The sequence below is a fragment of the Notamacropus eugenii genome, chromosome 7, assembly GCF_028372415.1.
Source record: "Notamacropus eugenii isolate mMacEug1 chromosome 7, mMacEug1.pri_v2, whole genome shotgun sequence".
NCBI lineage: Eukaryota > Metazoa > Chordata > Mammalia > Diprotodontia > Macropodidae > Notamacropus > Notamacropus eugenii.
The window spans coordinates 35,165,072-35,187,860 of record NC_092878.1 but is presented as its reverse complement, the minus strand read 5'-3'; the positions used below and the strand labels follow the sequence as shown (position 1 = coordinate 35,187,860).

Below are 22,789 nucleotides of genomic sequence, written 5' to 3'. Positions count from 1 at the left end.
TTTCTGAACTACTATTGAGAATACCACCTCAGTATCATTGACTCTTCTTTCTTGCTCACTGCTCAGATTCAGTCAGTTGCTATATGAAATACTTTCTCTACAACTTCAGTCATTTATGTCCCTTCTCTCCACTGATACAGCCACCACCCTAACTCAGACCCACATCATCTCCTCTTGGACTAATTTCCATGCCTCAAGTCTCTCCTGTCTCCAGTCTGTCCTTCCCTTAGCTACCAAATGGATTTTCTGAAAAGTGTAAGTCTGACTGTTTCACTCCACCACTACTCAGTAAAATTCAGTGACTTCCTATTATCTATCTCCAGGATGAAGGATAAAGTCTTTTCACTGATATTAAAGCTATTCACAACCTGGTCCCTTCCTACATTTCTGGACTTTTTACATTCTTCTCCATATACTCCATGAACCATCCATACTAGTCCTCTTGCTGTTTCTCTCAAAGGACATTCCATCTCCTCTCTCTTTGCCTTTCTGTGTCACCTAGAAAGCACCTAGAATGCTTTATTTCCCAGCCTCCAGCTCTAAGAATCTGTGGCATCCTTTAAAGCTCAGCTCAAGTATCACCTCCAGGAGGCCTTTCCCAACTGCCAGCGCTCTCTCTTAAGATTAACTTCTATATGCTCTGTATTTATCTTGTATGTTTCAGTTAATAATTTTAATTACATGAAAATGAAAAGATTTTGCACAAACAGCATCAAAACACTATCGAATAAAAAGTGGGGATAAGGGCTAAAGAGGTAGGGGTGGGTTTTGACAGGGGGGGGTGGAAGAGGGAGGGACAGCTAATCTGATAGGTGATATCCAAGATATATAGGAAATGACCACAAATGTGTGCATGCACACACTACATGTACACATATATCTTCTCCATTAAAATGTGAGTTTCTTGAAGACGGGGACCTTTTTTTACTTTTTCTTTGTATCTCTGTACCAAAGATTCTTAGATTTATCCAGCACTAACTTCTCTTCTGACCTCCATTTTTTGTATCTTCTACTGACTACTGGGATGTTTCAAATTAGATGTCCCATAGACATCTTAAACTCAGCTTACCCAGAGCAGCTATCTTCTCTACCATTATCTTCCCTACCATGTGCCCCTCTTCTACCTTATTACTCTAAAAGCCATCACCAGTCACCCAGGCTCTCAACTTAGGTGTCATCCTCAATTCATCACTTACACTCACCACACATATCCAGTCTGCCACCAGATCTTAAAATTTCTGCCTTTCCTTTGTCTCTTGTATATATCTCTTCTTCTGACATTCTGATTAGTCTCCCTGCCTCAAGTCTTTTCCCTCTCTAGTCCATCTTCTAATCAGGTGCCAAAGTGATTTTCCTAACACAAAATTCTGACCATTTTTTTCTTTTTTCTTCCTCTTCCCCCTCCCTGCCTTCCCCTCCTTTCTCCCTATTCTTTTCAGGATCAAATATATAGTTATTTTTTTGGTTTTTTTTACTTTTAATAACGTGACCCCTTACTGTTTTCCAGTCTTTTTACACCCCTCTGCATACTCTTGTGGTGCATCATTAGCCTTCTTACTGTTCCTTGCTCACTTCCATGCTTTCTCATTGGTTGTCCTCCATGTCTGGAATGCCCTCCATTCTCATGTCCATCTCCTGGCTTTCTTCAGGACTCAGTTCATATCCCACTTATACAAGAGGCCTTTCCTAGTCCACCTTCACCACTCACTTTTAGTACCTGCAATCTAAGATTACCTCCCATTTACTACATGTATGTGCCTTGTTATTTGTACATTGTCTCCCCCATTAAACTGAACCCCTTGGGCAGGTACAGTTTTTGCCTCTCTATCTCCAGCCATTAAGCTCTTCACAACCTGGCTCCATAATTTAAGTAAGCACTTAAATAATGCTTATTGTTTATTGATTGTCGGTGATGATATTTGGCCATTCAAATAATTTTGTGGCAATGTGAAAACTAGTTCTGTCATGACGTTCTAGATAGAGTCTAGATTTACGTCTAAATTTTTTGAAGTAAATGAAAAATGCATCTGAAACACAATTTTCTAGCAAGGCATTAAGTCTTAAAAGTGGTATATACATTGCAGAATCTCAAGAAAGAAACCTCAGAGGTTATCTAGTCCAGCCAATACCTGAACAGAAATTCCCTCCTGCTTAACAGAAAGTTATCAGTCCAACCTTTGTTTGAAATTCATTGAGGAATGACCCTATACCTTCAAGGCAACTGATTTTACCTTTGGATAACTCAGATTTTTTTGAGGAACTTTTTCCTTCATTTTTCACTCATTTCTAATAGTAACATCTGGAGCCAAGTAGAATAAATCTAATACCTTTTCCACTTTATGGTCCTTCGGGTACTTAGTTGTCGTAGCCTAGCTATATATTCTCCAGGCTAAATATCCCTAGAACTTCAGCTGCTCCTGGATACTAATGCCACTCTTTATGTATCTGAAGATTGAATTAGCTTTCTTGGCTGCCACATTGCAATGCTTGCTCATGTTAAGATTGCAATTCAAAGACCCCTAAAACTTCTAGATGAACTGGTATCTGAAGATTGAATTAGCTTTCTTGGCTGCCACATTGCAATGCTTGCTCATGTTAAGATTGCAATTCAAAGACCCCTAAAACTTCTAGATGAACTGCTATTTTCTTCCCCCTCGTAATGATGGCACTGATTTTTTAAAAACTCATGTTAAAGACTATCAGTATTAATTTTCATCTTGTACTGATAATGAATCATGCTGCCTACCTTTCAGAAGAGAGCCGATGAACTAGATGTACAGAATGAGTCATATATTCTCAAATACAGCCAATGTGTAGATTTGTTTTGCTTAAATGATTTTTTTTTTTAAAAGAAAAATAGGGCTTTATTTTTGGGGGAAGGGGTATTTATGGAAGGAATTGAAAGGGCAGAAGTAGTGATGCGAAAAAACAAGTGTCAATGAAACATTTTCAAAATACACAGAAGGGAGCAGAAGGACATTCAAAAAGGTACTCTCAGTAAGTGGAGCTATGTTGGAACTACTGAGTTATTTATACTTTTTAAAAAATAGTATGTAATAGTTTGTGATACAGCCTCCTTTTTCTGGTTTTTATATAAAAAAATACCCATGTTTGTCGATCATAATAGTAAAAAAGGAAAGAAAATTTTATCTTATTAATTTAGGTCAACTTTTTAGCTTGTTGATCTTATTTTCAATCCTATCATCCAGTGTTGTTGGCTGTCCTCTTAGTTTTCTCTCACCTACAATTTTGATGAGTTTGCTGTCCATATTCTCATCCTTGGAGTGTTTGATAAAAAATATTTTATAGCTAGTAATAGAGTAGTTCTTGAATTTTGCCTTCTTGAATTTTAATTTAGTTGAGCTGATGTATTGGGAGAGGGCTAACTTTCCCAGAAAATGGTTAAAATAAAACGATTCTGTTAAAATAAAACTCATTCAGCTAGAGATTTAAAGAAGTTGTGTTGTTTGGTGTCTTTGGCATTTTGTTGTGTTTTTTCCACAGTAGTAATTTACATTTTCCATGATAACCTTACATTGCAGCTACTATCTTAAGATTAATTTTGAGCACTAATTTTTAATGGTCATCATTTGGTATTGTAGGAAGATGAAAAGTTTTTGACAGATTTGTTCGCACAACTAACAGATGAAGCAACAGATGAAGAAAAGAGACAAGAATTGGTAAGAATTTATGTGTTATGAAAATAATAAACCAATTAGCATTCAACCTTTCTATTCACTATTTTTTTTCTTAATTTCAGGTTAATTTTCTTAAAGAGTTCTGTGCATTTTCCCAAACATTACAGCCCCAAAACAGAGATGCTTTTTTTAAGACATTGTCAAGTATGGGCATTCTACCAGCTCTAGAAGTCATCCTTGTAAGTTTAGTTCATTTTCTCTAAATCCTAATTATTATAAACAAGAACTATGTTTTTTAATATGTCAGCTCTACAAAAACCATTTAAACTGGATTTATGAAGATCTTATGAATTATCTCTGGGAATAGTATATTGAATCCTTTTATTCGAACTGTCAGAGTATATATTAAGCACTTACTATGTGCCCAGTACTGTAATGAGCTCTAGGGATACAAAAACAAGAAACAAGATGCTCCCTACTGTCAAGAGACTTACATTCTAACAGGGAAGACAGAATATAAAATGGGGCAGAGATACCCATATATATGGACAATGAAGCTGGTAGGGAGGTGGAACAGACCAAAGAGTCAGCTGAAAGTGAAGTGTGGGGATTCTTATTGGGGATCTCCATGCAGGGACTCACCAGTCATTGAGGATGCCTGAGGACAGAGTCATCTTTAGGTAGGCAAGGCAACTTTGGGGGCAGTAGAGCCAACTGAAAAAAAGAGCTAGAAGTGAAAAAATCTCTGAAAGCAAAATTATCCACTTCATTATTGGATATTATTTCAGGCAAAATAAATTCTTGAGACTTTTACTAAATTGACACTCGTTCAAAAATCCATTGATAACGATTTTTCATTTTCAGCCCTGAAATCTAGTATCAACTAAGATTTTAAAATTGAATAACAAACAAAAATTTGAAGTTATAGAAAGAATGCCCAAAATATGTATGTCTCCCATGTTCCATGTGTTTTTAGAAAAAGAAAAGTACTTTTTAATCTACAGGGTATGGATGATGCACAGGTGCGAAGTGCTGCTACTGATATATTCTCATACTTGGTTGAATATAATCCATCCATGGTACGAGAGTTTGTCATGCAGGAGGCACAACAGAACGATGATGTAAGTAAGAAGTTAACAGAGCAAAAAATAACCAACAAGGTAAATATTATTTGCACTAATAGTAAATATTTCTTAAACTTAAAGATTTAAGTACTGGATATTTTTAAATGGGAAAGAGGAAAGCATATAGTTCTACCTAACCAGTGGTAAAGGAGTTAAATGTTGTCTTCTATTCTTCTACAAATTTAATACTTATCTTTTGGGTTCATTAAGTTGTTAATCCATCTTGTCAGTTTAAAAATCCTGAGAATCAGGTTTATTTCTTGTTCTGTCATTTACTTGTTTTCTTGCCTTGTACATACTATTTAATCAGTTTCAGATTGTGCTTATAAAGATTATTAATAACTTAACAAGGAAAATTTATATTTGCCAGGATTATGTTCCTAAAATAATTCATAAAATTTTTAAAGGAAGCATTTTAAAATTTTAATAGCACTTTTGATTCTGCTGGCCTAACCCAGAGGGGAAATAGGACGTAATGGGGAATGCAGATCTCTGTTTAAATGACTAAAATTATTTTATATGAGAATGTGAATTATGCTATTTCTTTAGTAAAACCATTGTGATAGTAGAATGTCCCTTTGGCAATTTTAATATGATTTTTTAAAAATAAGCTAGAGTTTATTTTGAATGCTGTAATTTGGGGGGGAGGGTTGTGTTTAATTGTTAATCATTTCTCCATGCTGTTAAGCTTAGAACCAACTTATTTGGGGGTTCTTTTAAAATTATCCTTAAATTACTGTTAAATATTTTATTTTTAGAATTATATTTAAGCAATGGCATTAAGTCCATTTAAACTATTTAAAAAGATGTAATTTGATTTTCTTTTTGTCAAGCAATCTTTAGAACTAAGTTTTTAGCATTAATTATTATTGCAGGCCACATCACATTTAAAGCAAACATTTATTAAGTACCTATAATGTATTGGGTACTGCAGGAAATGGTTTATACCTTTTCCTGTTGATATCAACTTATTGTTCATCGGTGTACCTAATGTAGTTAAATGAACTCTTAGCATCCACTCTATATGTAGCAGACATGTTATTTCAATTCTCTACCCACTTTTCTGCTTTGCTTTTATAAGAAAGGCTATTCTGCTTCCATACCATTTCTTTCTATGGTATGCAAGAGTAAACAGGATTTTTCTACTGAACCTCCTACCCTCTTTAACAATATATATGATTTACTGGCCAAGGTCACATAAAAAGGCACTGAAAAGGTCAGCTGCTAGTTTTCCGTGATATTTTATCAATACCATGTAACTGTATACTTCAATTATAGACCTGTTAAAAATTTAAATCAATTTCTCCCATTATTACATTGTATTAACAATAGGAAACATTAGTTAGAAGGGTGATGAAAATTAATGCTGTAGTTTATATTTTAATGTGTTGTTTTTTTTAATACCGCTTTCATCCTATAATAATGGGCCTTTTTGTGTGTGTTCTTCTCACCAGGATATTCTGCTTATCAACCTTATTATAGAACATATGATTTGTGATACAGATCCTGAACTTGGAGGAGCAGTCCAGCTCATGGGTCTGCTTCGAACTTTAGTTGACCCGGAGAACATGCTAGCCACTGCCAACGTAAGCAATAGCTATTTTTTGCACTTCCTGGGTTTTGTAACCTTCATGGTTATCGTAATATTCCTGTCCTTAGTGATTATTAATAAGTCCCTAGACTTATTAACCTGTGCAATTAAATTTCATGAAAGTTTCTTTAATTCCTTAGAAAACTGAAAAGACTGAATTTCTGGGTTTCTTCTATAAGCACTGCATGCATGTTCTTACAGCTCCTTTGCTGGCAAACACAACAGAGGAGAAGCCTAGTAAAGGTAAGATGAAATAGTTTATATTTGTTAATTTTTTTAAATTTTATGATTTAGATTTGACTATCTGTTGAAGTTCAAAGTAGATATTGAAATTTGTTGAATTCTGATTTCCTCCAGAATCATTTTGAATTAAGATTTTATTGTTAATATTAGCTTTGCCACAAAAATTGAGATTTACAAGATATAATAGAATCCTATAAGGGGAATAGCAAAATTTGTTTTAGTTATACTTCTTCTGTGATATTCCTTTTAGAATCTAGAACTAAACTTTTTTTGGTAAATAGTATTTGCACTTCACCTTATTTACAAAGGCGAAGTAAAGTGGGGGCAAAGGAGATGAATCTTGAGTGCCTGTAAATAGTTTAGATAGTTGTATTGTCTTACACTTTCCTTGTAAGGACACTTCAGTTTTTTAATTTGTTTAGCTTTTCTGCATTGTACATTGGAAAACTTTGTTTTCTTTAAATTTTCAAGAACTTCAACTGAAGTTCCTAGTTAAGAGTATCTTACCCAATACAATTATTTTATCAATGAACTAATGCAAGGAGCTACTTTTTAAAATAAAAATTTAAATACACCTATAAAATTTTTTGGTTAAATTGTGAATTTTGAAACTTGACTGAACTCTTCCCCTTTGTTCTTTTTTCTTTTTTAATGTTCTACAATCACTACCATAAAACTTAGATTTTTCTTCTCTCCCTCCCCAAGATGGCATACAATTCTATATAGGATCTAAACATACTTTCCTATTGAATATGTTTTCACTATAGTCATGCTGTGTAGATGAATTAAAATAAATGGAAGAAATCATATAATAAATCAAAACATAATACACACGCACACGCACACTCACAAATGATCTGCTACATTCTGCGAATGAATTCCATAGTTCTTTCTCTGAGTGTGGAAGGCATTTTGCCTTAGAAAACCATTGGGAATTTTTTTTTTTAAGTTCTTGCATTGTTATGAAGTTTCAAGTCTACCAGAAAAAACTCTCGCACAGTGTGGTCATTGCTGTGCACGAAATTCTCCTGGTTCTGCTCCTTTCGCTCAGCATCAGATCATATAGGTCCTTCCAGGCCTCTCTGAACTCTTCTTGTTCGTCATTTCTTATGGCACAATAGTATTCCATTACATTCATATATTACACCTTTTTCAGCCATTCCCCAATTGATGGGCATCCCCTTGATTTCCAGTTTTTGGCCACTACAAAGAGTGCTGCTATAAATATTTTTGTACATGTGGGACCCTTTCCCATTTTGATGATCTCTTGTATTCCCCTTCTTGTACTGATGTTACTTAAAAGTCAGGTTGCTTTTTCTTTTTTTCTCCATATTTTCCTTTATTGGGTTTAGGAGATTTGAATAGAGATTTTGATGTGAAACTATAGCTCTTTTCAGAAATGTCAAAACTATTACATATTTCTAACTTTCTCATTTTAGGAGCAAGGAAATATTGTCATAATAAAGAATTTTTCATGATTACATTTATTTATTTTAGATGACTTTCAAACTGCCCAGTTATTGGCACTTGTGTTGGAATTGTTAACCTTCTGCGTGGAACATCATACCTACCACATAAAGAATTACATTATTAATAAGGATATCCTACGGAGAGTACTAGTTCTCATGGCCTCAAAGCATGCTTTCTTGGCATTATGTAAGTGTTACTTCTAATAGGACCAACCATTACCATAGTGAAAAGATTACTGCTGTATTATTGGAATCAAATGGTTTTATTTTTTCCCCATAATTTTAGAATAATCAATAAATATGTATGCAGATTATTGATTACTTTTAATTTTCTGGAATGAGCAGATTACAGTAACCACCATATGTTTTGTGAACTAAAGGCATGTTTTGGTTAACCCTAACCCTACCATTTCTATACCTCCCACCCTCTACTTCCAACATTATAGAATACTAAAAGATGGGGACCCTGGTCACCTAGTATTTACTCAATCCTTTGCTAGCAAATTTACAGCTCTTATTGGCCTAATCCCTTTCATTCACAGTTCCTCAAAGCAAAAAACAAAAAAACAGCCTTCCTACTTCTGATATTTCCATCTCCATCCAGTACTTTTCCTCTCTGCCCTCCACCCCCTCAGTCCCTTTCTTCTTTTGCTCCCCATTACCACCACCTTTCCATTTTACCCTCTAGAACCTTATCTCTAGCAGTAACAAATTCTCATCATCCTAGATTACTTTTTTTCACATTCTTTCCGTCTCCCTGGTCACCTTCCCCAGTGCTTTCAGTTCCTTTAACATGTTAGTCTAGGATGAGACAGTGTGCTTTTCCATTACCACCATCATGCTCCCTGTGTTACCATCAGTCAGCAACTTTTCATAATTTGAAGTTTACTTCATGTATCTCTTTACCCACCCTAGATCTTTGTGCTACCAGCCTCTATCACTCCTCTTTCTTATCAAGTTCAGTGTATAATTTGATGTTCCTTGGACTATTCTGGCCTCTAATTTATTAGTCTCCCCAGCTCCTGTGACCTACCTCTTCAGTTGATCATAGCCATCCACAGGAATTTCACCAGTAAGCTGCTACCTCCATGATTTTGAACTCTGAGATTCTCCAATCTGATCACATTTTCCTCTTTTCATTGCTCTCTTCTGCCTGTTATTTTTGTCAGTGCAAATTCCAGCTCCTATTCTCTTGGGTCTCTCATTCCTACTCTGTCCTCCCATACTTTCTTCTTGTCACAATCTTGACCAAATTCAACTGAAATCCTTCTACCCTTGATTCCTTGTTTGTCATGCCTGCTAGTCCTAAGCCCTGATTTACCCATACCATTTCTCATACTGTTCTTTTTTTTTGAAGAAAGTCAGGGAAATATGTTAACTACATATAGTAGAAATTATTTTATCATTTTAGCTGGGCCCCCACTTCTGTGTAGTATCCTTTTTAATTTTTCTTTGATACTAGCCTTAGAGGCTATTCATACTTTCAGCCCATACCCTACCACCTCTTCACCATCACTACATATACCACTTTTCTTAGCTAGGGGCGTTAGGTAGTGCAGTGGATAGAGCACCAGTGCAGGAGTCAGGAGGACCTGAGTTCAAATCTCACCTCAGACACTTGACACTCACTAGCTGTGTGACCGTGGGCAAGTCACTTAACCCCAATTGCCTCATGCTGGGTCATCTCCAGTCATCCTGATGAATATCTGGTCACTGGATTCAGATGGTTCAGGAGGAGAAGTGAGGCTGGTGACCTGCACAGCCCTCCCTCACTCAAAACAAGTCGTGTTATCATTTCTCTTATGGCATGGTCTTCTTCGGCAACAAAGGATGAACACAACACTTTTCTCAACAGAATGTTTTACTTGATATTTTAACTGCAAAATTTGAAGCCGTCATTTGGAGCTTCATTGTCTTCTCTCTGCATACCTTTATTGTTGTTGTTTAGTCTTGTCCAACTCTCCATGACCCCATTTGGGGTTTTCTTGGCAAAGATACTAGAGTAGTTTGCCATTTCCTTCTCCAGCTCAATTTACAGATGAGAAACTGAGGCAAATAGGGTTAAAGTAACTTGCCCAGGGTCACACAACTAGTAAGTGTCTGAAACCAGAGTTGAACTCAGGTCTTCCCAACTCCAAGCCTGGAGCTCTCTGTCTTCACCCATACTTACCTCCATTGTTTTATCCTCAGAGGAGATAGCCTGTCTTTTGACAAGGCCAGACCCCTCTACTTTAACTCTTGTTCTTATTCTTTCCCCCATTCCTCTAATCTAATCTGGGAGATTTTCCCTTTTGTTCTTTCTTCCCTCCTTCTCCAACCCCTCCAAATCTTTAGTCTATCTACTGGTTTATTTTTATCTACTGGCTTATTTTTAATTACCTACAAACATGCTCAGTCCTTCTAGTCTTAGAGGGGAAAAAAACCTTCCTTTGAGCCTACTGCATCCTCTCATATGCTGCTGTCTTATAACCCTCCTTCTTTTCCCTTTCAAACCTAAAAATTGTCTTCTATACCTACTGGCTCCAGTGGTTCACCTCCCACTCCCTCCAGCCAGGTGCAAATGAGCCTTCAGTTAGAATAGACCTGAGTACAAATCTTAACCTCAGACACTTAACTAGTTGGGTGTTCAGGGGTTGATCACTTCACTTCTGTCTGCCTCAGTTTCTAACTGCAAGATGGGGGTAATAACACCTACCTCCCAGAGTTGTTATTAGGCTCAGATAAGATAAATATATGTGTAAAGTGCTTAGCACAGTGTCTGGCACATAGTAGCTACTTAATTAATATTCCTTCGCTTCCCCCAACCCCTTGCAATCTGGCTTTGTACTGTACTTCTCCAATGAAACTTCTCTCTTCAAGGTTACTGACAGTTTTTTAACTGCTAAATCCAGTGACCTTATTCCTTGTTTTCTCTGAAGTCTGCAGCTTTTTGATACTTTCTGAATACTGTCTTGTGTGGCTTTACCAAGGCTATCTTTAGTGGTTCTTCTGCCCATCTGACTGTTGCTTAGTCTTCTTCGTTGTATGATATGTCTTTCATCCACTACCTTGAGTTTTGCCAAAGCTCTATCCTTGGCCCTCTTCTCTTTTTATTCTCTTCTTGGTCATTCTTTCAGCTTCTGTGGTGTCAGCCATCACCAATATGCAGATCACTCCTGAATCATCTTTAGAACTTTAGTCTTTTTTTGTCAGCTACTTGCTGGACATCTGGATCTCATCTATCATCACCTCAAATTCAGTTGGCCAAAACCATTCATTTCTTTCCCTTGTAAACAACTGTTCCTCCAGACTTTACTATTTCTGATGAGGGTGTTATGTGTTCCCAGTCATTTCAGTTTATAACCTTAGTTATACTTGATTCATATCTAGTCAGTTGCCAGATCTTGTCAGTTCTGCCATCTCTTGAGTCTGTTCATTTCTCTTCACTCAGGTAGCTGGAGGGGAAAAATAAGCATTTATCTAGCACCTACTGTGCACTGGACATTGTTCTTAATATTATAATTATCTTAATTGATCCTTACCACAACCCTTTGAGATAGATGTTGTTATCCTCACTTTACAATTGAGGATACTGAGGCAGACCGAGGTGTCAAGTGTCACTACTTGACCACTGGGGCCACACAGCTAGTAATTTTCGAATTTTAATTCAGGCGTGAATTAAACCCAGTATTTTATTTGTTGTACGAGCAGCTGCCTCACCTAATTCTAATTCCATTTAAGTCACTCCTTACTTTTCACCTAGTCTTCTTGCTTCCATTCTTTCCTTCTCTAATCCATTTGCCACATAGCTGCTACAGTAATCTTTTGTAAGACAGGTTTGATTGTTACTCCTAAGACAGGTCTGACTGTTACCCCTTGCTTAAACATATTCAGTGGCTCCCCATTTCCTGTAGGATAAAATTTCGATTCTTTCACCTGACATTTCACCTTTCACATTCTGACTTCTTCCTTCTTTACCTGTTTTTTTAAAATTCCCCTTCAAGATCTCAGTGGGCTGCTAGCATTCCCTGAATTTGGCATTCCATCCCCTGTCTTATTGCATTGCTATAAATTGTCCCCTGTGGCCCTCCACCCCCAACCCCCACCTTCCTTCCTGTCTTCAGTTGCCAGAATTCTCTTTCAGTCTGCTCTGGTGTTACCACCTTTCCAAAACCGTTACTCCTGACTTACATAATGATGCCTTTCATCTTCAAATTCCATTGGATTCTACTTACTTGTTAGATGTATTTTATTTATCTTCTCCCTTTTCTCCCCCTATCTCCCGGCACGTATATACAAACATCATGTAGAATATTTAAGTGCTTTCAGGGTAAGGACTAGTTTTTTTCTTGTTCTTTATACTTCGCATCTAACACAGTACCGTTTTATGAAAAGTGGGTGCCTAATAAGTATTTGTCCAATTGAATATTCAGAATTCATCATCTTTCAGTACTTGGCTTGACTGTAAAGCATAATTCTTAATTCTGAATATTGTTTACAGTAAAGTAGTTCATGAACATGTAGTTGTTAGTCTCTCAAATAATTAGTTGACATATATAACACTCCGAATTTTTAAATTACTAGAATTTGGAACTATCCATTCCTAGAGGCTAAATAAAAATAACTTGATAATGACTAATTTTGTTTTTTGCCATTTTATTTTTTTAAATATTTGTTTTAAAAAATCAGATTCTATTCAGGGGATTCAAATTCAAGTACTTGCCTTCTGTATTGTTGAATTTAGAACTTAAGTTGCTTTAATTAACTTTTAAAAAATGTACCTGGATTTAAAAAAAACAACAACAAACCATGGTTTCTCAAACCCTTTAAACAATTTCACTGTCAGCATTTTATTTTTGAGTAATTACACATTTCTCTCAGGATAATATTGGTTACTGGTCTGTATTCATAATTAAATGTAATATGCACATATATGTGTATATATACATATTATTCTGAGGGCATATATGGTCAGTTCTCAATCACCTGCTTTGTCTTGCTATCATATTTATAGTGGAATTATTTCCTGCTCTACATATTTGGCTTCTTCATTGATATTATCACTTACACATGCTCCTTTCGGCCATTATTATTTAAATAGCTTTGATTTGTCAGATAAGTCAGCAAAAACATACAATGCATATCTTTACTATTGTATTCATCCTCTAGGCTTAGTGGAATATATAAAGGAAGGCCTTTTAAGTACAAATGTATTGTCTGATGATGTTCCCTTCCAAAGGGAAAGGGCAAACCAAAAAGATAAAGAGAAAGGATCCCTATTTAGGTTTGTAATTTGCATCATTCTAATAATTGGAGCATGGAGATATTGACTAATGTATCCAGATGGAAAACTTGAACAGATTACTAGGTCTTATTCCAGTGGCTTTATTGTTTTGTTTGAAAGTTACTTTTAAGTTTTCTTGTTACATTTTTAACCACTTTCCTATATAGACCAGGAGGAAATGTAAAAGTTGATGTGTCAATTGAGAAAAGGCAGTTAGGACATTGTTATACTTTAATATGAACAGTAATAAAGCATATTACAAGTGATGATTGACTCAAATGATCATTATACATTTTCTTTATATCAGACAATCAACAAAACTGTTTAGAAGGATAAGTTAGTACAGGTCTTAGTGTTAACCATATGGCAAGTATTAGTAATCACTCATCTACTTTAATAGAGCTCTCTCCCTTCGGTATTCCTATTAGGGAAAACTTAGCTTCTCTAAAGTTAGATGTTAAACAATTCAGTTGGGATAGCTATCTGCTAAACCTTGGGGATGGTAACTTTTAGTATTTCTTCAAAATAGTTGCAAATTTGGGGTATTGTACACTGCCAGCTTAATATGTTGACACCACAGGAAATTTCATGAGTCTGAAGGATAAAGTATAAATTTCAAGAAAACATGAACTACAATTATCTGAGTGTGCACTCTGAATTCTCAGAATTTATTAAAACGAAATTACATCCCACCCACGTATAAATATGTAAGACATTCCATAATTAAATATAAAAGTTACTCAAATTATTTAGTTGGAATTTTCTTTACTATAATTGTACTCTAATTGTATTTATCACTGTTCTCCCTATTTGGATACAATCATAGTTTGTGAATGTGGCTGGAAAAAAAAAGAATGACTAACAACTTACATCCACATTAAGTACAGCACATGTACACATTGAATGTTTCATAAACAGTACTGTTATTTTTCTGCTTAAAATCATGAAATTTTACCTTGTGTTATATATTTTGAAAAGTATAAACATATGTTTTCTAATGAAGTAAAGAAAAATATTCAGTAACAGATTTCCATTTAGTTACTCAAAGAGCCTGAAAACTTTATGGCAATTGTATAACTAATTCTCATGACCTTCTTTATGCTTAAAAAGACAAATTGTTCATTTTATAATGAAACAAAAAAATGGGTATTTTAGTAATGAAAGGAAGGAGTTGAAAATGACATACTAATGTAGGTATGTCATAATGCAAAATTTTATTTTTTGGTCACTTAAATACTGCTAAAACCACAACTTAATTTATCCCAGGAGCTGCCCTGAAAATATATTTTTTTTTTTTGATAGGAACTCTGGAAAAATTTTAAAAATAAGGTTAGCAGAAGATGGTGGTTGAACGTTTGCACAAACAAGTTGTAGGTCATCTGGGGAAATTAGGAAATTTTGTTAGGGACTGCCTTTTACTATATAAGTACTTGGAGTATTCAAGGGCCCGTGCTTATACTGTGACTAGTAACATCTATATTGCAAGTGGTTAGAACCTTATAAATATGGGATGTGAGATTTGAGGGGAATTATCTATTTAAGAATTGCATGCAACCAAATGGGCATTTGGTTCTCAGTGATTATTGAACTCTGGAGAATTTAGAACTAATGTATTTCTTGATAGAATACAAGTTTTCCAGACAGGTTCTGTCCAGCTACCAGCATAAAAACCCCCAACAGTTCCACTTTTATTTTACTTGGCCAAATATAAAACTTTAACCCAAACCTGAAATATTTTTGAGGAACATATAGCACATACTTATCTCTGCCTCCTTGCATTTCATTTGGTTATCTAAAGTAAAAACACTTAATTTCTAGTGTTGCTACTTTGGGAAGAAAAGTTTTTTTTAAAAAAAAACTTGTTAGGTTTTGACTTACTAATTACACAGAAAAATGTCTCCCTGTCTATCTTAGTTTTAAACTGTCTACTTCACCATGCTTATGTATTAGAAAATATTTAATAGTTAAAAAAAAACAAATTAAATGCAGTTACTATTCTGTAAACTATTTTTAAACTCCCTATCCAGAGTGTGTTTCTTTTGGAAGAGACACTCTTGAATAAGTTTGATTGTTAGAGCAGTTTATAATCACCTGTACCTAATCTGGCATTCACTTGTGGACCTCTTTTTTGCCAACTGAAGAAAAATTGAGCTGCTTTACTCCTCTGCCTTCCCACCCAGAAACCGTGTCAGCATGGTTACCTGGCTACCTGCTCATGAAGGACTTGATTAATAACAAATTGGCAATTTAACGAGCCACTTCCATGATCTCCAAAGAATCCAAAAAACAAACACAATATTTAATCTTGCCAACCGAAGACGATGTGACTGCATGAAGTGAGTATGCTTTTTTAAACTGTTTACAATAACTGGGGCATTAACTTACTGATGATTTGGTTTAGGAAAAGAGGGCTTTGTTGAAGTCTAGTTGTCAGAGTATATTTGGATCTTGACGAATGGTGACTTAATTGAGTAACTCCCCATACTTCAAGATGTGAATATATCTCTTGATCTGTAAGTTAAAGCCTAATTAATTGTAAAAAAAAATTTTTTAAAAAAAAGGAAAACTAGAAAAAAAATTTTAAAAGCATACTCGCTGAGATAAGAGTAGTCTAACAAATTTTTAAGAATATCCTTCAAGTTTCTTCCTAAATTGTCGGAAGGCAAATTTTTTTTGATTTTATTGTACCTTACCACAAGTAAATTATGTAAATTCAAATTTCAGGTGAAGTAAAAATTTTAAAAATGGAGTGTCCAAGTTGAAACCATTTTGAAACAGCCTAAAAAGTCCATTCATCAAATTGCTAGACAAATACCCTTCTAAAAATAATAGTTTTCTGCTTTTAGTGTGTAAAAGGATATTAGAATATGCTGGTGTTAGGTAAGATACACAATAAGTTAATGTGTCTCAAGTTTTCTTCACTGTTGATTAAAATATAAACCGTATTTGTCCACAAACATAACAATCTTGTCCATAGAATTTTAATCAGTGACAAAATTCATGCTTTGAAAAAAGCGCTAGGTTTGGATTTACTAACTAAAGTGTTTCCAATAAAGAAACTCACGTTCAATAGAAATTGTTTCATGAAGTTAGAGATTGTTTTTTAAGAACATATTTGGTGTGTATATGTGTGTGCGTGTGTGGTGGCTTTTTTTTTTTAATCCTTCGCTTTTCCAGAAATGTGAACTCTTCTCTCTGAACAAGGAATGCAATATCTGTAGTTAACATGCAGTAATTTCTTTTTTAAAAAAACATAAATCATGAAAATGGTTTGTGGTTAAATAAGAGTTGCTTCTTTCTTGCAGGTGCCCTTCGTTTTAAGAGAAAGATCATTGGGTTGAAAGACGAATTCTACAACCGATACATAATGAAAAGCTTTTTGTTTGAACCAGTAGTCAAAGCATTTCTCAACAATGGATCTCGATACAATTTAATGAACTCTGCCATTATAGAGATGTTTGAATTTATTAGAGTGGTGGGTCCTCTAATTTTTTTGATTGACAGTTTTATTTTGTTAACTTAGATTTATATATAGTAATTTTTTTGGTTACATAATGTTTTTGCATCCATGATTTTGCTATATTATACTATTAGGAGAATGTGTTTGATAGGCTCTGTGTTAGGGTTACTTAAGTTCTGGGTATTTATTTAAAATAATTTTTTCTAAGTTTATATTCTACTCAATCCCAAATTTAGTACAGAGACTAAACAGTCCTACCTGAGTTGTTATAATTCTCTTATATAGGATAGTTTTCAAAGCATTCATTTTAATGATGGATGGCAAAGTAGTCATTTTAAGAGAATAAGAAATCAATTGAAGACAAGTATACTGTTGACCTTTAATTATTTTGCTTTTGGTAATTTGTTTCCTGGGGTTTTTTTTAATAGTGAATTGACTTTGTCAAGTAGACATCACAAAATAATTCAAAAGTACATTTTCAACTAATGTTCCCTAAAGTTGCTATTTTGACACTACATTTCAACACTTAAATCTGATGATAATCTGGTGTTTCTTTTTACACATACTTAGTGATATTTCAGAGGAATTCACGTAGACCTTTTTTTATCTTAATAGATTGCTATATTTGCTACATTTCAGCCAAATATAAAACTTCAGAATCCTAAAATAACATTTCCCTCTTGGTTTATGATTATAATTCTTTTCTGTAGGAAGATATAAAATCATTAACAGCTCATGTAATTGAAAATTACTGGAAAGCACTGGAAGATGTAGATTATGTACAGACATTTAAAGGATTAAAACTGAGATTTGAACAACAAAGGGAAAGGCAAGATAATCCCAAACTTGACAGGTGAATACACGTTTGGCTCTCTTCATTGTTTATTCACTTTCATTAAAGGGAGAAGGAGGGATGCAAGGGGGCTTGATATTTGGGGAGAAATGAACAGAAAGAGATTCCCTAATCTCTGCCTGTATGAGATATATGAGACCTAGGATCTTAAGATTTAGAACTGGAAAGGATGACCATAGATGCCACAGAGTCTATAGATTTTGTTTTATAAATGAGGAAACTGAGACACAAAGAAGTGGTAACTTGGCTTAGTGTCACCCAAATAGTGTCTACTGTGGGATTTGAACCCAGGTCTTCCTGACTCTAGGTCCAGTGCCTTATCCACTGCCACTCATGTTTGTATGTTGGCATGATCTACTGACCTATGGTTTCCAAGCACATTTATCAGAATAGAGGTTGAAAAGTTGCATGTTTTCAGCTTCATTTGCCAATAGTAAAATCAGAATTTCATTCCAACACTTTGTTTCTGTTTTGAATTTCAACTTTCAAATTTTTCCAGATTTACCACAGTAATGTCAAAATTTCTGTTGATCAAACATATATGCCTACTTCATTAAAAAAGACCTTTCTTCATTATCCATTGCAACAAATTACACCATGGTGTAAAATAAGTTTAGAATCCTCTCAGAAGAAATGGAAAGTGGGATGTATTGAAAGACAGAGATTAGTAGTTTTTTCTGTAATATAATGAAAACGATCTGGGATAGAGGCTGTTAGTGTATGTTATCTAAATATTCTTTATCATTTAAATTTATATAATGTTAAGATGATATTAGATCTTATATCTCTTCACCAACCTAAGTGTTTTTATATCTAAAGGGTGATAGGTTTTGTTTTCTGTTTTCCTTTTAAGACTACAGATGATTGAATTGGGCATTGGACTGTGAGGATAGTAAAAAGTTATGATTGAACTATTTCCATAAGTTCTTTGAATGTATTTTAAATTGATTTTGTTTACAGTATGCGTTCCATCTTGAGAAATCACAGATATCGGAGAGATGCACGAACACTAGAAGATGAAGAGGAAATGTGGTTTAACACTGATGATGAAGATATAGAAGATGGAGAGGCTGTGGTACCTCCATCTGACAAAACAAAGAATGATGAAGATATTATGGAACCAATCAGTAAATTCATGGAAAGGAAGAAATGTATGTTAAAGGGGTCAGATGTGGATTTGTTTTTTTTTTTTAACCCAGAGTCATGGCTATATATTTCAAGTTTGTGCTTTATTTTTAGGCACGTGAATGTGGCCTGCTTAAAATCTGTCATCATTGATCATTTTTTAAAGCAAATTTAATTGAGATGGTTGACCATTCTTTTAGACTTAATTGTCAGTTTTTGAAGCAGCTTGCCATAGTTTTGGGCCTTGGCATCAGAAAGACCTGGGTTCAGATTCTGCCACAGACACTTAACCTCTGTGTACCTAGATCAGCTTCCAAGGACATAAATCTATAAACCATTTGCAGTCTCTGTAGAGATGAAAGAGCTTGCCGCAGCCGTGATTGCCCCCATGCTAAGGAAAATGCAGATCTTTTTCTATATTCACATATTTCCTGGATAGGATGTTGTTTAAGGAACTGTTTACATCTGTTGTGAGGTTATAGACTTGTACATTTGGATAAGATTCTTAGTTTATTGAGGAAATAATAATTGAGGGAGAGACAGAAGTAATATGAGTTACTCTAGGTCTTTTCTTATAATCCAGTACATAAAAATACATTATTGTGTGTATTCTCTACAAACTGCAAGTTATAGCCCACTGGCACAACTTAAATGACTCCACTTTTTATTACTTACAAATGTTAGGTAGCATTCTATTGATTTCATACTTTTAGGCAAGGTTATATGAAAATAAGCATAGTATATGTTCCAGATTGTTAAGAATATCATTTCCTTTTCAGTAAAAGAAACCGAAGAAAAGGAGGTGCTTCTGAAAACTAATCTTTCTGGTCGCCAGAGCCCAAGTTTTAAGCTTTCCCTTTCCAGTGGGACAAAGACTAATCTTACCAGTCAGTCATCCACAACTAATTTGCCTGGATCTCCAGGATCACCTGGGTCTCCAGGTTCACCAGGATCTCCAGGATCCGTTTCTAAAAGCACATCTCAGACGGCAGCTATTACTACAAAGGTATATTTTCAACTTTGAGATTTAGTAGTTTTCCCTGTGTAGTTATTTTCCTTGCCTGATGTATCCCCACTTGAATTCTCTTATAGAGATTACTTGTCAAGTTTAATATTTGTTATTCAAGTTTTGTTTTTAATTTTTCTTATCTCAAATATAAGCTTATGATTAGGGAATAAACCTCTACATTGAGGGTAGTGATAGTCAACCAGAAGAGGTTTAAGATTACTAAAAACCTTTAATTTGGTCTAAGCCTTTCTTATAAGAGGCCTAAATAAATGTCTTCCAGAAATAAATAATTCACAAAAAGGTCTTAGGGGTATTCCATTTTATTATCCAGCTAAAAATCAGCTATAGATTTTGGGAACATCGATATTAAAGAATAGTTTATCCATGAGGTAAAGTAGAAGAGTCAAGGTATTGCCCACTCCACAGGTGAAATATAGTACTCCCCAAAGCTCCACACTGGAATTTCCTGGTATTACAACCCTTTTTTTGACAGTGCCTCTGAGGTCCATGGTATAGGAGGTCCCTGCTGTCACCTCTCCAGTGACTTCAGCTATGACTCTCTGCTGCCATCTGCTGGACCATCCCTTAACAGATGTCTGACAAACACCGATATAAAGGGATTCCTCTTCCGTTACAGCTTTCCTCTAACAGGGCTAAGAAGCACCAGACCAGAAATTCCACCTTTCTGTGTTTAAACCAAACAGTAGTGTCATCATTGAATTATCCTTAGAGCTCTTGCTTTTCAATATTAATCACAGTACTACTTGTTTCTAACTTCCAAACAGATTATGTTCCACAAGTTCATTTCCAAATTAGTTGTGAGGAACTTAGAACAGTTTTACCTATGTAAATGGTAATGAGATCTCCAACTCACAAAAGCTTAATTAATCCATGATATGCCTGAAGTACAATAATACTGTTAGTACCATAGAACCCTAGCCACCTCTACCTATTGTAACTATCCATTTAGGGGAGGGGGAGATATGCCCAGAGCTCTAATTTGGGTTAGCAAAGGAAAAAAAATATTTCTCTGTATATTACAGAACTGGAAAAAGCAAGGTCTCCTTCAGTTACTGGCAGTGGCTCCTATGATTTGAGGCAGGGTCCCCTAGGATGAAAAGAGTGCCCATCTTTTTGAAAAGCAATTTTTAAACCCCTTATCTTTCTAAACAGGGAGGCCTTGTGGGTCTTGTAGATTATCCTGATGATGATGAAGAGGACGATGAAGATGAAGATAAGGAAGAAACTCTACCATTGTCAAAGAAAGCAAAGCTTGAGTCATAATGGCAACTGCCTAAGATCAGTTCCTGTTGAAAAACTGGTTCTCTACTAAACGCCCCTCCCCCCCAAAAGATCCACAACAAAGCAGCAGTCTTTTGTGAATGACTGACGTAGATCAGCCTTATACACTTGGCTTTCTGCTAATCAAGTGCCAATTCAATGGAGCAGGAGGGGGAAATATACATTTAGGGGAAAGACTTAAGCCTTTGAGCTTTCCAGCTTGGACCACACATTGCCCTTTTCTCAGGGAAGGAAATGGAAACAAAAAAAAAAAAAAAAGCCAACAGGGCAGGAGTTTTGTTAGTGGAACTCTGGATTGGCTGGTCAGTTGCTACAATCAATATATGCTTTCTTGGACCATGTATGAGACTTAGAAGAATGGGCTTTTATGGTCTAATTCTTCTCTAGTAAGAATGCCAGCAGTTTCTTTGTATAAAGAGACCTGCCTTTGAAATCATACATTCTGAACATTTTAGTCAAGCTACAACAGGTTTGGAAAAACCTCTGTGGGGGAGGGGCTGAGTATAAAGTTTCCTCTTTTTTATCTGTTCCCTTTGCCCTTCAAACTGCAGATTTTTTTTTAAGTGGGGAATTTGTCCTTACTTGATTAAAGATTGAGTGGAATTCTAGATGTGGTCATTTGTGTCATAATTTTTTTTGTTTCATTTTTTTGTTTATTTTTTCCCTCCCCTGAGTGTATGCTTAGCTATTGAGTATATATTTGGGACCATTAAAACTTTTTTTTGATGTAATATTACCTAATGTTGTGCTGGCACCTGTTTCACCATGTGTAATTTTGTTCTACATCACAGTTCTTAATTTGTTTAGGATTTATGGAAAATGGTATAGTTTTTATCGACAGAAGCAAAGTAATCTTGCAACAATGTGCATACAAAAGCAATACTATTTTGTGACTAAATATTTTATATTAAAATTTACATCAGCAACTGTCTTGAAACGATTCAGGGAACTAGGGTGGAATTTAAAATTTTAAAGTTTTGTTAAACCTAGAAACATGAAATTAGTATTCCAAAGAGATCCTGAAATTTCATATCTGGGGAAGATAATGGTACTTTAATCAAAATTGAGGATGAATGATTTAAGAATAACAACACATTTGACTTTTGAAAAATAAAAAAAGGTGAAGATTAAGAGAAATTGTATTAGTTGTATTTTTTTAACCTCTCCCTTTGGAATACCAGCTAGAGATATGTGATGGTTTTAAGTTACTTAGTGTGCCATCAGACTTTATCTCTTATTCAAAATCATCATTAAAATTCAACATAATTTACTCATACCCCTGTTTTCCTTGGTGTGATAAACTTCTTTTGGGGGAATAAAGTTAAATGCTTAACCTCCACACAACACCCATACTCCTAACCCCCACTCCTGCCTTTTTAAAGCAAAGATTTTGTAGCTTTAAGAATGTATCTGCAAATGTGAATAACAATTCATGTACAGGAAAGGAGGATCCATTTTAAGGATTACACACTTTTCTTGATATTCTAGCACCATGTGCTTTTACCTTGGCATTCATTTTGCTCACTCTTCAGTAACTTGTTATTGTTCATTGCCAATTAAGAGATTATATTAAAACAGAATAACTTGTTAAAGATCTAGAAATTGATGGAATGCTACCGTCCTAAAAAAAAAAACAAACCTTCATTTTTGGTGAATTTTTCCATGGTAAGAGCTTTGAATATGTTTTAACTGTAAGGGATCAGGTATATTTT

General features: G+C 35.0%; 1 protein-coding gene across 5 annotated transcripts in view; it reads left to right on the top strand.

Annotated features, from left to right (window-relative positions):
* The window catches only part of PPP4R3A (protein phosphatase 4 regulatory subunit 3A), a 63,518-nt gene extending 41,310 nt beyond the window's left edge, over nt 1-22,208 (top strand). For 4 of the 5 annotated variants that reach the window (XM_072623085.1, XM_072623086.1, XM_072623083.1 and 1 more), the window contains 11 exons: nt 3,603-3,680; nt 3,761-3,877; nt 4,643-4,798; nt 6,217-6,348; nt 6,494-6,596; nt 8,094-8,252; nt 16,634-16,803; nt 17,499-17,641; nt 18,602-18,792; nt 19,546-19,772; nt 20,949-22,208. In XM_072623085.1, coding sequence (XP_072479186.1) covers nt 3,603-3,680; nt 3,761-3,877; nt 4,643-4,798; nt 6,217-6,348; nt 6,494-6,596; nt 8,094-8,252; nt 16,634-16,803; nt 17,499-17,641; nt 18,602-18,792; nt 19,546-19,772; nt 20,949-21,059 — 1,587 coding nt within the window. In that variant the 3' untranslated portion in view covers nt 21,060-22,208. The remainder of the gene's footprint in view (nt 1-3,602; nt 3,681-3,760; nt 3,878-4,642; nt 4,799-6,216; nt 6,349-6,493; nt 6,597-8,093; nt 8,253-16,633; nt 16,804-17,498; nt 17,642-18,601; nt 18,793-19,545; nt 19,773-20,948) is intronic. The other variant, XM_072623084.1, reaches the window with a different exon arrangement.
* The last annotated feature ends 581 nt before the right edge of the window (nt 22,209-22,789 follow it).